This window comes from Sardina pilchardus, chromosome 2 (assembly GCF_963854185.1).
Source record: "Sardina pilchardus chromosome 2, fSarPil1.1, whole genome shotgun sequence".
Lineage (NCBI taxonomy): Eukaryota > Metazoa > Chordata > Actinopteri > Clupeiformes > Clupeidae > Sardina > Sardina pilchardus.
The window spans coordinates 15079021-15097666 of NC_084995.1; the positions used below are offsets into that span (position 1 = coordinate 15079021).

General features: G+C 46.1%; 1 protein-coding gene across 3 annotated transcripts in view; it reads left to right on the forward strand.

Moving 5' to 3' along the window:
• The window catches only part of pld1a (phospholipase D1a), a 33352-nt gene that overhangs the window by 2379 nt on the left and 12327 nt on the right, over positions 1–18646 (forward strand). The window contains exons 1-15 of one of the 3 annotated variants that reach the window (XM_062520073.1): positions 2055–2228; positions 8649–8813; positions 9467–9627; positions 10237–10376; positions 10993–11101; positions 11706–11771; positions 12150–12208; positions 12689–12781; positions 13330–13482; positions 13739–13888; positions 14243–14326; positions 15520–15601; positions 16784–16894; positions 17198–17389; positions 17738–17948. In XM_062520073.1, coding sequence (XP_062376057.1) covers positions 8681–8813; positions 9467–9627; positions 10237–10376; positions 10993–11101; positions 11706–11771; positions 12150–12208; positions 12689–12781; positions 13330–13482; positions 13739–13888; positions 14243–14326; positions 15520–15601; positions 16784–16894; positions 17198–17389; positions 17738–17948 — 1744 coding nt within the window. In that variant the 5' untranslated portion in view covers positions 2055–2228; positions 8649–8680. Of the gene's footprint in view, positions 1–2054; positions 2229–8648; positions 8814–9466; positions 9628–10236; positions 10377–10992; positions 11102–11705; positions 11772–12149; positions 12209–12688; positions 12782–13329; positions 13483–13738; positions 13889–14242; positions 14327–15519; positions 15602–16783; positions 16895–17197; positions 17390–17737; positions 17949–18646 lie in introns of those variants that run through there. The other 2 variants (XM_062520082.1, XM_062520091.1) reach the window with 2 other exon arrangements.

Below are 18646 nucleotides of genomic sequence, written 5' to 3' on the forward strand. Positions count from 1 at the left end.
CCCGGCGTAGTCGAGGACTCTCAGGCGGGTAGGTCCTGCTGCAGTGAGCTAAGGGCTGTGATGGGAGATGTTGTTGAGGTCTGTGAGATGGGAGGAGGAGTACTGATGCATTTCTCTGCCAGTCGTTCCCCTGTGGGGTAATTATTACCGCAGCTCCAGTTGAGGGGCATCGCACCGAGTGCAGCGTAAAATTGAAAAATCAGAATGATGGATGGTCTCTCTAGGTGCTCCTCTGCCCAGTGTCTGTGTTGAAGGCTGTTATTTGCTTTCCCCTCCGTCTCGCAGCACGGCATCTGTTCCCAGCGCTGTGGAGAAGACTACACGTCCCAGTGATGTGTAGACCATTAACCCAAGTCTACAGAAATCAACGATATCATTTAACCTTTGAACCCTATAGTGATTGTGTGGAAGACATTTAGCTTAAAGAGCTATACATACTGAGTCTGAAATAAGGTTTTGTCTTTCTCGTTAGTAGTTTATTCATATCTGCATATGCATCAGGCTCATGTGCATCAGCCAATCGGGATACAGAGGCCAAGTCTGGGCACCCAAGAGACAATGAGTTGTTTCTCGCACACACATTTATACCTCACATCGTATCATAATATCAGCGGATCATTGTATCATTTCACCTCCTCTGCACAGGTAAAACAGGAAGGGTGTCGCGCCAGTAACTCCAGTCCTGATGGGTGCGTCACTTCCAAAAGTAGTACATCCAGTAGTCAAAAGGAACGGAACTCGCACACCACTATAGCCGATGCAAAAAATACGTTTTTACGTTTTTATTGTATGAAGAAGTGCTACCCAAAAAGTGCGTGCAAAACGTTTTCGGTCCTATTCAGACCATCCTCAGATGCACTGTGCGTTTTGCGTTTTGCACAAGTGTGTTTTTTGCACACACTTTTTGGGTAGCACTTTTTCATACAATAAAAACGTATTCTTTTGCATCAGCTATAGTGGTGTGCGAGTTCCGTTCCTTTTGACTGCTGGACCTCCTCTGCACACACACACATGACTTGGTCAATGCAATGAGTTAATTAAGAATCAAGGACATTAAGAACATTCTATCATCAGCACATGATTTACCATCTACACACCAGTTACCGAAACAGAAATATCAAATAGAGAAAAACTGTAAGAACCAGATTAGTCTCCAATGAAAGGATGAATTCACAAGGCTTTGTATTAATTATAAGGAACATAATGAACTAGGTTAAGCTTTAACCGAATAGTCCATTCAAAAGTGTGAGACCCAACAGAAACACAAGTATCAAATCAAAGGTTAAATTCCATCTTTGTTATTTCCCCCTGGCAACTGCAACTCACTAATCCTCGGCTCGTTCTCATGTTGTCTGCCTTGTTTTGGATGGAAGTACATACAGTATTCATCCCTGATAGAAAGTAGCCTGCATGAATAAAAGACATACACTCGTCTAGCTATCTCATAGTGGTGGCACAGACCACACGTAGCCAAGTTGAAGAGGAGGAAACGTTTCATTTCCTTCTATGAACTCCAGCAGCAGTTATCATACTACACGAGACCCGAGAGCGGTTTGAACAGATGTTTGTGTTCAGAGTCAGACTGTTGGTTAAATTCCTGCTCTCTGTTATTGTTTGGGGAGATAACAGCTTTTCACTGCATTTTTCTCAAAAAATATACAAACTTCCTTTGTTGACTAAACATTAACAAAAGGAAGAAGAGAGTGTATTGCATGTTAGGATTAAATGTCATGATGTGTTCAGCTAGTGAAATGTTTGCTGATTCTTTGTGCATAATAGCTCTTTTTATGCTTGTGTTGTATACATACAGTGCATACAGTACATACATATACACACACATACACACAAGCACACACACACACACACACACACACACATACTGTACACTTTGGCCTCTGTAGCTGAAGACACTCCTGGAATGATTGTGCACTTGCGTGAAAGCTGATTGGTGGAGAGTTCAGGATGGCCGGGACCAGAGCCGCCTCCCAGACTCCTCCCCCCTCGGAGGCATTGGCCTGCGCGCGATCTTTCCACCGCCCAGTCTGGGAGTGGAGTTGAGCACAGGGAGAAGAGTTGGGGCAAGTGTGTATGTGTGTGTGAGTGAGTGCGAGCGTGCGTTTGTTTCACTCCTTTACGTGGGCATTAGGCAACAGCTGGATTACTCCGAGGCGTCACCAATGGAGGAGCCACGTCTGCCGGCGCAGCAGGTTGATGAAGTGTTTCTCTGGGTAACTTGTCTCGTCCACTTGTCTACTTCTGTCTCTGTCGGCACTGGGCCACTCAGGGTTTCTGTGCTCTCATGGGAGGGGAAGTGTTGGGCACTTGTTGAGGGCTTGACGTACATAACCTTTGGCTCACTGAAAAGTTCTTTGTGGTGCTCAGTATGTGCTCAAATGTGCTTGTATGTTAGGGACTCTGTGTATTTGTGTGTGTGTGTGTGTGTGTGTGTGTGTGTAGGTGTTTCTATGTGTTTCCATTGTATGGCGGACCAAGAACTGTGTGTGTGTGTCTCAACACACACTGAGCTGTAGCTGTGGATGTTTTTTGAGACGCCGGCGCGGTGTTTGGTTGGTGCCGGCGCGTCTTGTCTCTTGTTCTATCTTGTGTCACGTCCGTGTGAGGGGCTTTTGTGTCAGCGCTGGAATGTGCCGGAGCCTCTCCCGGCCCCGGGCTGGACATGTAGACGTGCGGAGGCCCTCAGTAGGGCTCCCGGGCACAGCCGGGGTCTCCGGCCTTGGCTCCTGTTATCACAGCTGTTCTCCGGCCACACCGCAAATCCAGTTGCTTCTTTTTTCCTGCATCTTCTTGTTTTGGTACGACTGTTGTGTTATGCACTTCCGCTCACGCTAGCTTTGTGTATCAATTACATGGCTGGCTTTGAGAGAGAAAAAGAGAGACTGTAAACTATTTTTTGTGTAGGAACACATTTCATTGTAAAACTTTTTTTTAAAGATAATGGCATGAATGTGAACTAACATGTAAAGGGAGAAGACTTGATTTCATACAATATGTTTGTATGGGAGATGAACATTGTCTTATAAAGAATATAACATTGTCACTGATTGTTTTCAGTGACAGCTCAATCTGAAAGTTGTGGTGTTTCATAGTCTTCAGCGAGGTGATGCATAACTGGTTTGCCTAAACCCTCAGTCTTGGCTAAAGCCATCAGTGAATCTTGTCAGTAGGGCATCAGTCATTCATAAGAAGTTGATAGAGATGTAATCCTGTCATGGTAGGCACAGTAGGGACAGGCATGACAGCGTGTAAGCACAGCCTACTATTACAGTTTTTCTCAGTGGCTTTAGTACACTTCTCAGATCAGAATTGAAATTCTCAAAACTACCTGTTCAATCTTCACATCATTGTGTCACTTGTGCACATCAAAAAGGTAGTTTCTCATTTCTTTGAACAAGTTCCAAATGTTTTAGTACACCCATGCAAATTGCAATGACATGGTCTGTCAACAAATTACAGTAACAAAAAAAACAACAACAAAAAAACAGTAAAAGCGTAAATGTGAATCTTGTCCATACCAGTGTCTTGCAATCAAACTCCCACATACACTAAGGTGTAATCTACAATTTACAAGAATTGTCATCAAAACCTTAGCAATAGTTTACATCAGAACATCCCTCGAAAGTACACTGTGATATTGACAACATGACTAAGCCATTTGACTTTCTTATCCGTACACAATGACACAAGAACTTGTCATTCTGCCGGCACTGATATGTTCATTGACACAGATATTTAGTTTTGAGAGATGAACTAAGGATTTTAAGCAAGAAACTTGCTTCTGTAGGTAATCCATGGTGTTTTGCTATTTAAATTGGTTTGAGAAATGCACTTACTGTTGCAAATATGAAGGATGATTCGAGAAATGTACCAAAGCGACTACCTAATGCGATATAAAAGCATCTTGCTGAACAAGGTGTGAATTTATGACTTGTGTTTGTCTATGTCTATGACTATGTCTTTTAGTCATTTAGCCCTCTGTTTTCATGGGTCAAAAAACTTAAAGTTTAAAGTGAGACCAAGAAGTGTTTGCATTATGGTTGAATTCATTATTTAATTCACTGGCCATATTTCAAAGCTTATGGTCTGACTGTGAGGACTGTGAGATTTTTGAGTGATTTTGCATCTGATGACGAGCAGTATGTTGTTGTGAAACGCTGGCTAAGGCGTGATGGAACTTGTTGTCATGGTGTGTCATATTTCACCCCAACAATAAGCTGTCGCTCTGTGGATGTGCTGGCTCTCACGGTCGGGAGAGTCCAGTTTTTTGGGAGGTTTAGCTGATGGAAACAGCGTGTGCCTCTGTTTCGCTGCAGTTATTTTCACTGGCCCCCACTGCATTTGACCACCTCATTACCAAGAGGAACAAACAGCAGCGGCCTCATTAAGTCCAGTTGTTCCAGTGTTACCGTACTCTCTTCAGCACACACACAGGTCAACACTGGTCATCAGGGACCATCCTGAAAGCCCACATGCATGTCATCCACAGCCAGGTGTCCTCTCACTTTAAACAGCTTTGGACCAGTTCCTGTGACCGCTGGGTGACCGTTGGGTGACCAGTGACCACAGTGACCAGTTCCTGGTGACCGGCTAAAACGCGAACTGCCTTGTTGTCCTATAGCAGCCTTCACCGAGCACGAGTGAAGACGCACGCAGTAGCCTCCTCGCCGGCCGCCGACACGTTGTCCTGTTGCGTAACGGCGATGACGACAGCGGGCCGTCCTCCGCCAAAACACTGCCGGGCCCCCTCCCACCGTTGCCCGTGACAACAGCGAGTGAGGCGAGTGAGCGAGCGCTGGCAGGAACTGGTGTGTAGGAAGCGAGAGCTGATACTCCACGGGGCCCGCAGCACAGAGGAAGCGGCGGCTCCCACAGGACTGGCCCGGAGTGGCCTCTCTCACGCTGGAGTGCTGCTGATACTGGCTACAGCAACACACAGCAGAGAAGGGAAGAGGGGGGGGGGGGGGGGTGTACTCTCACTCCCTAGACTCCTTAGCCTTAACCATTCTGCTGAATCATAGTGACAAGTGTTAGGGTATCGTTTCTCAGTTAGTCATTGGGCAATGGGAGGTTGATGCATGGGCTCTTCTGCTGTTGTCTTTGGAGGGGCGAGGAGCTGACACAGGAAACTTCAACTTTTGACCCAGTGATCTTCAGTAGAGCTCAGCTCTCTCATGTGCTATGTGTATATATACGGACATATGACATAAGCGTGGCTTCATACATGGCGTGTGTGGTGTGTGCTGTGTGTGTGTGTGTGTGTGTGTGTGTGTGTGTGTGTGTGTGTGTGTGTTGCCTATTTGAGAACTCTGCCGGTCCCTGCATGAACTGTGGATGTGCCGCATACATGGTGCACTCCCAAAAATAAACCCTCCTTCTATCTTTGCTGTCAGCGTTGCGTTCCCGGAGAGATTCAGGTCAAAGTGTTTTTTCAATCGCGTGCAGGAACGCCGTCCCCCTGAACCCCACAGCAGAGGGGGGAACGGGAGCAGAGGGGGCACGGTTCTGTTGCACGGTTCTTTAAAGATACAAGATGGATCCTCTCAATGAAGACATAGTTCAATGAAAGTGTGTGACTAACAGCTAAAGCAAACATGCTGAATCTTGTGACTGTGAAGACATAGGGGAGTGTGTGTGTGTGAGTAACAGCTACAGTATGTATGATGTATGAGTATCATGATGTATTTTTTGAATGTTAAGACATAGTAGAGTGTGTGTGTGTGTGTGTGTGTGTGTGTGTGTGTGTGCGTGCGTGTGTGTGTGTGCGTGTGTGTGTGTGTGTGTGTGTGTGTGCGTGTGTGTGTGTGTGTGTGTGTGTGAGTAACAGCCTTCTCCTCGCCCTTAGGCCTCTCCTGGTTGACCTCACCCTAAACTGGGAGTAACAGGAGCCCCAAAGTCATGGCACACCATAAAACCGTGACTGAAATGGCTAAAACTCTCTCTGCCTCTGTGTGGTCCTACATTCTCCTCATTTGAAGTAGAAATACTGAAGGACACTTAAGTATGAATGTGGAATAGATAGATAGATAGGTAGAGATAGGTAGATGATAGATAGATAGGTAGGTATGCAGATAGATAGATAGATAGATAGATTCATAGATAGATAGATAGATAGATAGATAAAAACTTTATTGTCCACTAAATTTACATACACTGGAAATTCATCTTTGGCAATCTAGCAACATGAAACACAAACCCACACTCCTAACTCAAGTGTGTGTTTCGGATGCTTTATACAACCCAGAAGCTTCTGGGTTCTTGCCTGAAGGCTTACATGATTTGTAACTAAGTATGAACAGAAAGAGGAAGACTCTCCATCCACAGAAATATGTGGATGTCCCAGACAGATGGGGGAGGGTTCAGACAGACTCTGTCCACCAGTTCAGACATGTTGGAGAGAGAAGGTTCTTGAGCTGGCCGCTGGTGGAGCTAAGAGTGACATAATGGATAAATCCACGGCCAAAACAACCACCAACATTTTTTTTCTGTTTTGCTTGGGTTCTGTCACAGAACAAGAAATCTTTTCAAAGCCTCTTTTACAGTAAACTGTGGTCTTAGTTTTGCCCAGGCCATGTGCTTATTCTTCATGGTTCTACGGTACATTTTGGTGCTGTGTACTTTACTGTAAAGACAAGTTGGCAGCTGAGGTGTTGTAGCTGAAGCCCAGTGGACAGAAGAGTGAGTTGTGTGACGGTGATTCTACTCTCTAGCAACGCTAGAATCATAACCTTGTTTAGCTGAAGGAGAAGCTCACAGTCACCACGGTCTTTTACATTGGATGAGATTTATAGGAAGATGTCTGGACATTCTGAATGACACTGTCATTGGCTGTACATCAGGTGCACTGTGTGGTAGTGATTCTGGCTGTGACGACGGCTTCTCTCTCTGTCTCTGATCCCTGAAAAGGTTGTTTGCAAGAAGCAATAAAAAGTTCTAGACGCGATACGCTGTTTTATTATAGCTCTGTTGTCCCGCTTCTGTGACAGCAAAGGAGTGTTTTAAGCGTGAATTTGTGTGTGTGAGCATGTGTGAGCATCTGTGTGTGTGAGCATGTGTGTGTGTGTGTGTGTGTGTGTGTGTGTGTCATCATCATGCAGAGTAAGGATGGTGGTGCCAGACACGGATGACGTGGCTCTCCGTATTATGGCTCTTTTATGGAGCCCATTCAGCTACTTCCTGAGAAGCACACATCCTGGCCTGCATACGGTCCCTATCTGTGGCAGATGGCCGCATTGGCCGGTCTGAGGTTAGCGCTGGACTCGGCCCATTGGGGGTGCAGTTAGCACACATTTATCTGCACTCAACATGGCTCTCTCTGCACCTGACAGTCTCTGGGCTGTCTATTTAAAGTCAATTAAATGACATGTCAAATGAGCTCATTTATTGTGATGAGCAAGGTTCTGATATACATTGGTGGATCAGCACAGTGCTCCCATACCCCATACAGTAGCTTTAGTTCACACACAACGCAAATTGAGTTACTTTGCTGTTTGCCCGTCATTTAAATTAGAGCTCAGTGACTAGCTGTGGTGACTTAGTGATTTAAATTAGGGTTCAAGCGGTCAGTAACTAAATCAGTATAGTACACTCTCCTCCCACGCCTGAATCAGTATAGTACACTTTCCTCCCACGCCTGAATCAGCACAGTGCACTTTCCTCCCATGCCATGCAGGGTTATGTTCTGTCATTTATGTAATATTGTGAGAATGACATGGAGGAGTCTGTCTCTGTCCCCCGCACAGCTGCATAGCTGATGGCTTACAAAGAATGAAGGACGGAATCTTCACACAGTCAACTGCCTACGTGACCCTGCGGCTATTTTTAATGCACGGGTGACATTATTTTCCCAAAACATGCAACGTCCACAGAGATTCCAGTGGCCAAATGTCGTACGAAAATACTTTGGAAAATATTCTGGAAGCAATTCAGTAAACATTATTTAAATGTGCTTAGAGTTGTATTATTAGACATCGTAATTAAGATATTTGTGGTTTAACCCCTCAGTAAGGATTTTTGAAAGTCTCTCTTTTTGTCTCTCTCTCTCTCTCTCTCTCTCGCTCTCTCTCTCACACACACACACATGTGATGTGCAGCACATACAGTAATAGATTCAAATGTATGTATGTGTCATACAAGCACAAGGTCATGTTGTAGAACAGGACTTGTTGTATCATGCATTTATAATTGTAAACACCTCAAAATAACTTTCTATGGAATGTTGCATATGCTTGTGAGTCATGGACATTATAGTGCAGAGATATGAAGAGATATGACCCAGATATGACCTCCCTGACAGTGTTGTGAAATCACAACAGCTGTGTGACTGTGGGTGGATGTGTGTGTGTGTGTGTGTGTGTGTCGGTAGCGAAGGACTGACTGACAGTGCACATACATACGCAACACTTCCGACACTAGCACTCTCCTGGTCAAGACGATTTATATGACCACGCCTGTCTTTCATCAGAACACTGGCATGAGAGAATCTTCTCCAACAAGGCTATATGGAAATGATTATCCCTATGGGACAATAAAGACTCTATCTAATTATCCATCTAACTGGCAGACCTCCAGTCAGACGTTTAGCCCCTCACACGGTCACTCATTAACCCAGAGTGGTGTCCCTCCCTCGCTAGGCGTGCCCTGCCCACGGAGCGGACTGCTGAGGATGACCCTGGAGCTCCAGCCCACCAGAAGCAACATGAACCTGGTCAGCGAGGACGCGAGTGACACCATGGACAACCTGGACACCCGAGAGCTGGACTTCGGGGATGAGGAAGAGGTTGACTTACCCCACACAGGTAAGGAAGACTTTTTTTATATCAGATGGAGGGATCCTTCCAGAGGGCGCTTTTGTTTTTGTTTTTGTTTATTTGTTTGTTTTCTTAATTTGTCCTTCAAACTTCTAGACATTTTGGCCCAAGACTATGTAGGATTTAGGCAAAGGCCACTTAAGAAAATGACCTATTGAGTGCTACTGTAGTTTTGTGGCTGAAATGGAACCTTGTCTCTAATGTCCTGAAATTCTTACGCCACCCGGTAAGTAATCTTGTTCCCTAATTGTTTCAGCAACATGATATGGTAGCTGAAGACATGAAACAACAACAACCAGACCGCAATACTATCTGTCCTTGGGTTACGTAAATCAACCCTTTGGACAAACTCTTTGAATGGAAATAACATTTGGGCCAGCCAGAAAGCCAGAGCACAATTACAACATGAAACGACAGACAACGAACTGTATCTGTTGATCACAACCCACACACACACACACACACACACACACACACACACACACACACGCACACACACACAAACATAAACACACAAACACACACACACACACACACACAAACACACACACCCTCACCCACTACAAGCCTGTTTGCATACCTGCGTGTGGGGCCCAGTGCTTACGTGTGGGCCGTGCTGTGGTGTTGACTGTGATCCGCAGGAGACTCCTGCATCCCCTTCTCAGCCGTGTACCAGACCGTGGGCTTCAAGGAGACCGAGGCCAAGATCTACCTGGTGGCCACGCCCATCACCGCCAAGATCCTGGAGGTGGAGCGCACCGCCGCCGCACACGACCGCTTCACCCAGAGGGGCAACTCCAAGGTGAGGGGAGGACACCCGTCTGGCGGAGGAATCTCTCTCTCTCTCTCTCTCTCTCTCTCTCTCTCTCTCTCTCTCTCTCTCTCTCTGTCACTGGTCTTTATCTCTCTCTCTCTATCTCTCTCTCTTTCTTTATCTTTTATTTCTATCATAGTCTCTATCTTTCTCTGATGTTTGGAATCACTGAAGATATGAGTAATTTCCTGTGTGTTAGCCCTCTCTCTCTCTCTGTCACTGGTCTCTCTCTCTCTCTCTCTCTCTCTTTCTTTCTCTTTTATTTCTATCATAGTCTCTATCTTTCTCTGATGTTTGGAATCACTGAAGATATGAGTCATTTCCTGTGTGTTAGCCGCATTGTGTATAAACCGCAGGATAGTGTTTTATGCAAGTTACTGTAAAAGGAATAAAATCATATTGACGCCATATCAACTGGGCCCGTTCACAGAATCAGTGTATAAGCTGTGGCTTATAGTTGCACAATTATGGTAATACTACTTATCCACTTAGTATGACACAAGGCAGGTGGGTGGATAAAAAGATTGTGCTGTCTCCAAAGGTAGTCTGTCTAAAATTCCAACCTCTCTTTCTCTCCCTCTCCACCCTGTTCTCTAGATGCCAGCGGTGTTTAAGATTGAGCTGCGGCATGGCACCTTCACCTGGGAGGTGAAGCGGAAGGAGAAGCACTTCATGGAGCTGCACAGGGAGTTGCTGCGCTACAAGACTCTCATGAGGATCCCCCTACCCTCCCGCAGGTGAGGCCAGAGGAGAGGAGAGGAGAGGAGAGGAGAGGAGAGGAGAGGAGGGAAGGAGAGGAGAGGAGGGAAGGAGAGGGGAGGAGAAGAGGAGAGGAGAACTGTGGAGAGAGGAGAGGAGAGGAGAGACCAGACAAGACAAGATAAAAGGAGTGGGGAGGAGAGGAGGAGAGGGGAGGGAGATGAGGGAGGAGGAGAGGGGAAGGGAGGAGAGGATGGGAGAAGAAAGGAGACCAGATGAGAGAGGGATAGGAGAGGAAGAGCTTGTATGACTCACCACTGTGTGTTATCTATATGTAGTGTGACAGCAGCTCATGCATTTAAAAGCTCTGGGGGTTTATACCTGAGTAAATGTAGTGATACACCTCATGCCAGATCAGCTTTGATAGTTAGTTTAGAGAATGAAGCCTTTTTTGTTCTGCTAGGTTTATAGGTCATTAAATCATACCATCTACTCAAAATGCACCTTGCAGCATTGTGAATCACTTTATTCCTTCTACTTCTCTTCTCTCTCTCTCCCTCTCTCTCTCTCTCTCTCTCTCTCTCTCCCTCTCTCTCTCTCTCTCTCCCTCTCTCTCTCTCTCTCTCTCTCTCTCCCTCTCTCCCTCTCTGTCAGTCACACGGTGAGGAGGAAGAGCATCAGGAGGAGCGAGGCGAGGCAGATGCCCAACCTGCCACGAGGAGGGGACGACCTGGCCAGAGAGGAGCAGGTGTCCAGCCGGAGGGTGAGAGGCTCTTTACACAAACACACACACACACACACACACACACACACACACACACACACACACACACACACATACACACACACACACACACATGCACACACACACACACACACACACACACACACACACACATGCACACGCACACAAACAAACACACACACACACACACACACACACACACATACACACAAGATGAACTTTGTTACTTAGTTTAGTTAATGGGTCCCTAGTACATTGTGAAGTGGAGGAGACGCTCTCACACTACTGCCTTCTGATAAGTCCAAGTCTTTTAACTGGCTGCTGAATCCCATGTAAACCATAAATGAAAGAAAGAAGCAAAGGACAGCACTCTTCAGAATCTGAAGAGTGTTGTCCTTCGCTTCTTTCTTCCCCAGTACATTGAGAATCTTACATTGTCTTACTTTACTGTAAAGCACCCCCTCTGTTCCCAAACGCACACACACACACACACACACACACACATAAACCAGCAAAGCACTCCAAAGTTCTAAGCTCCTGTTTTAGGCTAATATTAATATAATATCAACCAACAACCCTGGCACTGACAAATAATACTGATACGTATTTGATCTTTTGGCAGAGACAACTGGAAGACTATCTGAACAAGCTGCTGAGAATGGCCATGTACAGAAAGTACCACGCCACAGTAAGCCTATCTCCTTACACGACACTCCATAGACTACACAGGAGAGGTGTGCTATTTTAGTCAAAACTGTAATTTACTGAAGATTGATTCCTGTGAAATTAAATGATGTATTTCCTATCTACGATAGAGGAGTTGCAGGGTTTGAGCCTGAGGCTGGAGCAGTTATCTGTTCCCCAGGCAGTAGTTATCAAAAATAACCTCAATATCCAGCAGTTTCCTGCAGTCTTTCTCATGGGTCACTTTCTCTACGCGAGGACCGTGTTTGATTTTTTTTCCCCCCTCCTGAGTATTATTTTCTTTTCCGAAGATAAAATGAAGTGCTGGCTTTTAATTGGGTTCTTTGATGGTGTTAATCGGCTGCTTTTTTCTTCATCAAAGATGGAGTTTATCGATGTGAGCCAGATGTCCTTCATTCATGACTTGGGACCAAAAGGCTTGTGAGGACACTTTCTTTTTCTTGGCAGTTATGCATGTCTGCATCCTGTGTGAGACTGAACTCACTGTTATCATCGCAATTGCAGGTTCATAAATGGGTGCATCTAATTCCTCAAACATGTACTACACATATCCTCTTTCATGGAAAATAATATCAAACTAAAATATCAAAAAGCTTGCTGTCTTACATGTGTGTCTATGCCTTGTCTATGAGTCTGAAATGTATGCCTGTGATTATGCATCTTTGCCTTGTCTGTGAATCTTTAATGTGTGTCTGTGAGCATATGTCTTTGCATTGTATTTGAGTCTTAAACTGTGTCTGTGAGCATATGTCTTTGCCTTGAATGTGAATCTTAAGCGTACATCTGTGAGCATATGTCTTTCCCTTGTATGTGAATCTTAAGCGTACATCTGTGAGCATTCGTCTTTGCCATGTCTGTGAGGTGTAAAACTACTCTGTCATCTCTGCGGGTCTCTTCCAGAGAGGGGATGATCCAGAAAAGGTCTGGCGGGCATCGCATCCCAGGAATGAACTGCTGCGGTCAGGGCAAGGTCGGCTACCGCTGGTCAAAAAGGTCAGTGGCGCGACACAGAAACCTCTCGTGTGCCATCTTTAGATAAACCAGCGTGTTGTTGGCACATGCTATAAATAGATTGCACGCTGGATTACACCAAGCGTCCAAAAAGGCAGCACAAGGGATGCAAGAGACAGTGGAAGAAGTCCACGGCTGAAGATGTCCACTTTGAGAGAAGCCAGATAAAGCTCCTTTGAACACAATCATCTCTCTCAACTCTGTCAGCGGTCGTCTGTTCCCACATGGCATGGAACACAGCGTAGCCGGGGCTCCAGAGAGAGATTACCCGCAGTGAGACGCGCTGAATACAATGATTAGTCCGGTTGTCTCCTTGAAGCTCTGGCAGATATCCAGCCTCTCTGGCTCAGCTGATAGGCCCCTCCGTGGCCCTGGCGCAGGCTGTCATTTTGATGCCATTTAAGGGATGCCACTGACGAGACGCCGCGTTGGCATGGCCAACAGTGACGCTGATTGCTTTGGGTTATCGTTGAGGTGGCTGCATGCCTGCCCTCTAAGATGTCTCTCTCCCACCCTCTCTCTGTTATTAGGTGGCTGGTGGTGAAGGACTCCTTCCTGCTGTACATGAAGCCGGACACTGGAGCCATCTCCTTTGTGCTCCTGTTTGACAAGGAGTTCACGGTCAAGATGGACTCCAAGGAGACGGAGACGCGCCACGGGGTGCGGATCGACAGCCTCAGCAGGTGCGTGTCCTCTTTGCCGCCATTTTAGCTCAAGGCAGTGACCACTTCCTGTAAGGCATACCGTATCATTCAGCATGCGAGGCATGTAACACCGCCTCGGTCAATTTCATAAACAATGCCATTAGTGGTGATAATGATATGTCATAACATATGATCTGCGCCTTTACAATAATAACTTGGTCCCATACTCTCTCTCTCTCTCTCTCTTTCTCTCTTTCTCTCTCTCTCTCGCTCTCTCTCTCTCTGTCTGGTTCAGGGCACTGGTGATTAAATGTACTAGTTACCGGCTTGCACGCTGGTGGGGGCAGTCCATTGAGGACTTTGCGCGGAAGCACGGCAGGGCCTTCCTCAGGGACCATCGCTTTGAGTCTTTCGCCAGAGAGGAGGAGAACATCCCAGCCAAATGGTAATAGTATCTTCACACTAAAGTAGACACTATACAAATCTACACACAGTCTCTACACACTAAACTAAAGTACTATATACACTGTAGTACTCTGCACAGTTTCTCCACACTAAAGTGTACACTATACTACTCTACACATTCTCTGCGCACTCAAGTATACTGTACACTACTACTCTGCACAGAGTCTCTACATATTAAAGTATGCACTGCAGTGCTCTGCACAGTCTCTGCACTCTCTTCCAAGTTTACTTCAGACTTCTTGTTATCACCTCACCTTTAACTATAGAGATATACATAAGAAGCCACATTACTCTGTATCTTGATATTGAGTCAGTTTGCCTGTTCAAACTGTAGGTATGTCAATGGGAAAACCTACATGGAGGACCTAGCCAATGCTATGGAGGAGGCCAGAGAGGAGATCTTCATCACTGACTGGTGGTAAGAAGGACTGTTGAGGCAGTACAATTCACTTTATTATACGCACACGTTACCAGTAGGCTTAGTAATTCCATTATAAATAGCCGAGGGGTGCTTGATCACAGTTGAAGTGCTGATCACTTAGTGAATAGGATTCTATTATCTTCACACCCTAAAATAGCCAGCCCAAAATAGGCCATGTCATGTGATCCAGGTGTATGTGTGTGTGTGTGTGTGTGTGTATGTGTGTGTATGTGTGTGTGTGTGTGTGTGTGTGTGTGTGTGTGTGTGTGTGTGTGTGTGTGTGTGTGTGTGTGTGTGTGTGTGTGTGTGTGTGTGTGTGCGTGCACATTGTGTGATATTGGATATCCGTGAAGACATACAGTAGCTGTCAAAGTAAACGGATACCCTGTATGCAAATAAAAGAGGCCCCGGTCCTCTTTATGACAAATGGGCCTGTGTGCTGCTTTATGAGTTTACTGCACTTCCTTATGAGCAAAACCTGAAGAGACATCACTGTCCCTCAGCCCTCTGTCACACTGCACTCTAAATGCACATCTCTCACTGCTATGAACGCTGAGCTCCGAGCTCTTTCACTCACAAGCAAAATGCAAAACACTGTAAACTGTAAATTATTATTCAGACACAGTGTTTGAGGAGGCGGTGGTGTTTTGTTATTATTACATATTCTTGCATAATATGTATGTGGATGTGCTGCACTTACTCCATGACCTCTCCTGAGGCTATGACCTTACACACCTGATGCGCATACCCATAGGCCAACTATTGCTACACAAGTTGACATATCTATATGAAGTATGATGACCTAATATGCACTTACCACACTTCCTTCTCGTCCTTCCTCTCCACTTCCCTCCTCTACCTTCTCTTCTATCACCTCCCGTCCTGCCATACGTGACTAATGCTTAAACTGTAGCCACTCCTATCCTCTAGTACTAGTATTGACTGATGCACCTGTAATTCCTAGCAAAGGTCTCGTCTGCACCATAACTTAAATGTTATACTATTGTTATACTATTGTAACTGTAGTTATATAACTTCAATGTTATTATATTGCTGTAACTGCTGCAGCTCTATAGCTTAAATATTATACTACCTCTGTACTGTAAGTGGCCTTGAATAAAAGCATCTGCCAAATTAATAAATATACATGTAAATGTAAATATACGAGTGCATTGCCCGTCTGTGTGCAGGCTGAGTCCGGAGATCTTCCTGAAGCGGCCGGTGGTGGAGGGCAATCACTGGCGATTAGACTGCATCCTCAGGCGCAAGGCAGTAAGTCCAACCTCTGCTCTGCTGCTTTGAAAGCTTATTTAACTCTCGTAGGGTGTTCATATTTTTGTTACTCAGCCAATGTTCCCAGGTCTGGTGAACCCACCACATCATTAGGCTTTTAAATCAATGCAGCCATAATGACTTATAGTATAATAAAACAATGTTTTGCTCATTATTGGAGCTTATTTCTTAGAACTTAATCACAACAGGTAAAAGTGGTTGAAATGTAACAATTTTATAACTTTGTGTGGGAGTAGCAGGTGCAGAAAGACAACATTCCCACACACAGACACCTACACAGAAATTACTTGCATGCAAAGAATTTGCACTCAATGACACAATCTCATATGATTGTGGGTGAAACCATTAGGCCTGCATGGACTCAGATAGGTTAGGTTTCAATTCTTAATTGAAACACATACTGAAATCAACAAGAAAAATAGGTACATAATGAAGAGACAATGAAGTGTTGTCAGAAAATGCATGTCAGACAACGCATAGGCCTTTACTCTGTGCTGCCCAGATAACCACTGAAGCTAGCCTGCAAAACCAGCTAGCACCGGGCCCGCTGTCCTATAAAACCACACGGTGACCCATGTGACCACTGTATTACTGTAAATAAGTAAGTCAATGGAAGAATGCGGCGAGGCTGTGTTCAACCCAGTCAAACCTGTTAGCACATTTGCTAACAGGTTCGTCTGGGCTCCGTCAATCAAGTGTTCAGGACAACTGCTGTGTTCAAGACTCCTCAAAGGAAATGTTAGCATATAGTGGCTGAATACAGTTGTGTTCAATAGCAGTGATTAATATGCAACTGATGTACGGTAAGCTGGAAAAACAGGAGCCATGCTCTTGGTTACTCTGGTCGATATTATCCTCTCTGTATCTTTGCCATTATTATTGTTATTGAATAAAACATTGATCTTTGCTTGTCTCATTAACCATGGTGTTTCCAGGCCAAACATTTGCAAGTGTGCAAAAAAAAAGAAATGCAAACAACTCACTGACAGAGCAAATAATGTTTGTAATAATCATGGTTTCACAGCGACAACACTGTATCTGTTGATCGATAAACACACACACTGAGACCGTTGTGTGCCCTCTTACAATCAATAGGCGTCTGTGCTTCTTAACATGATTAACCACAGTGGCTAATGGTTCATCTCTGCTTGAACTTCTCAGCAACAAGGAGTGAAGATCTTTGTCATGCTGTACAAGGAAGTGGAGCTGGCACTGGGCATCAACAGTGGATATAGCAAGCGGACACTTATGCACCTACACCCTAACATCAAGGTAACACCTCTCTCTTAGACTGTGTGTGTGTGGTGTGTGTGTCTGTGTATTCTGTGTCTGTGTGTGTGTGTATTCTGTGTGTGTGTGTGTGTGTGTGTGTGTGTGTATTCTGTGTGTGTGTGTGTGTGTGTGTGTATTCTCTGTGTGTGTGTGTGTGTGTGTGTGTGTGTGTGTGTGTGTGTGTGTGTGTGTGTGTGCGTCGTGTGCGTGTGCGCGTGTGCGTGCGTGTGTGTACTGTATGTGTGCGTACGTGAATATGTATGTGTTTCAAATCCTACATAACTTGTAATTCTTTATACCCAGGTGATGAGACATCCTGATCATGTCTCGTCCTCTGTCTATCTCTGGGCACATCATGAGAAAATTGTTGTCATTGACCAATCTGTGGGCTTCGTCGGGGGGATTGACCTGGCCTACGGTCGCTGGGACGACAAGGACCATCGACTGACCGACGTAGGGAGTGTCACCCGAGCTGTCTCCGCAGCACTGGAACAGGTGAGAGAGCCTCTGTCTGTGCTGTGATAAGGAGGGCAGCGTAATATCAGTGTATTAGTGTCAGTGTAATATCACACTATTAGAACTTACCACTGTGTGTAATAGGAATAAAAAACAGGCTGCACTGTGCGTACAAAAGTGTTTATTGCACACTTATTGACGCGTTTCGGTTTAGTGCCTTCCTCAGTGTGAATAAACACTTTTATTTGCAAAGTAAAAGTTTGATGTTATATAAAGTTTGGCCAAGCACTCTGAAAAAGACATAACTGAGTAAAGCCTGAGTGAAGGCTGCTCCTGCCACACAATCCACACCACTGTGTGTCCACCCTCAAACTGTGTGTCCACCAGCCCGCAGACGCGCCTGACCACAGGACAGCCCCCGCAGGCGACGCGGGACAGAGCAACGGGCGCTCGGACGGCGGAGGGGGAAAGCTGGACGTGAAGGACCAGCCCAAGATCAAGGGCGTGGGGCGCACGCGCAAGAGCCGCTTCAGCCTCTACCGACACCTCCACCGTCACCATGCCGACAGCGTGGACAGTGTGGACAGCTCAGAAGACCGTAAGTACTGCCCCCTCTCCTGCCCCTGCTCCTGCTCTTGCCCTCTCTCCTGCTCCAGCTCCTGCTCTTGCCCTCTCTCCTGCCCCATGCCCCTGCTTCTGCCCTTGTCCCTGCTCCTGCTCTTGCCCTCTCTCCTGCTCCAGCTCCTGCTCTTGCCCTATCTCCTGCCCCATGCCCCTGCCTCTGCCCTTGTCCCTGCTCCTGGCCCTGCTCCTACCCCTGCCCTCTCTCCTGCCCCTACCCCTGCTCCTACCCCTGCTCCTACCCCTACCCCTGCCCCTACCCCTACCCTCTCTCATGCCCCTGCCCCTACCCCTACCCCTACCCTCTCTCCTGCCCCTACCCCTGCCCCTACCCCTGCCCTCTCTCCAGCCCCTGCTCCTGTTCCTGCCCCTGCTCCTGTTTCTTGACTCTGCCCCAGTATTAGTCTCAGGAGCCTGCATGTGCAGGGTGTGGTGTGGGGTGGAGTGGATGAAAGTTGAGTGTGAGACACATTTTCCATGGGATCAGGAAAAGAGAAATAAGTTGCTCGCTGGTTTTTCCATGATGTAACTGGCATCTGCCATGCGCTGCTCTCGTTGACCGTTCTCCTGCCCATGGTACAGTAACTGGTCATTACAAAGAGCCCTCTTGTAAATAAGTACTAAATGTCCCATATCTGCATGCAGTGACGAGAGACCGTGCGATTCTAGGGATTA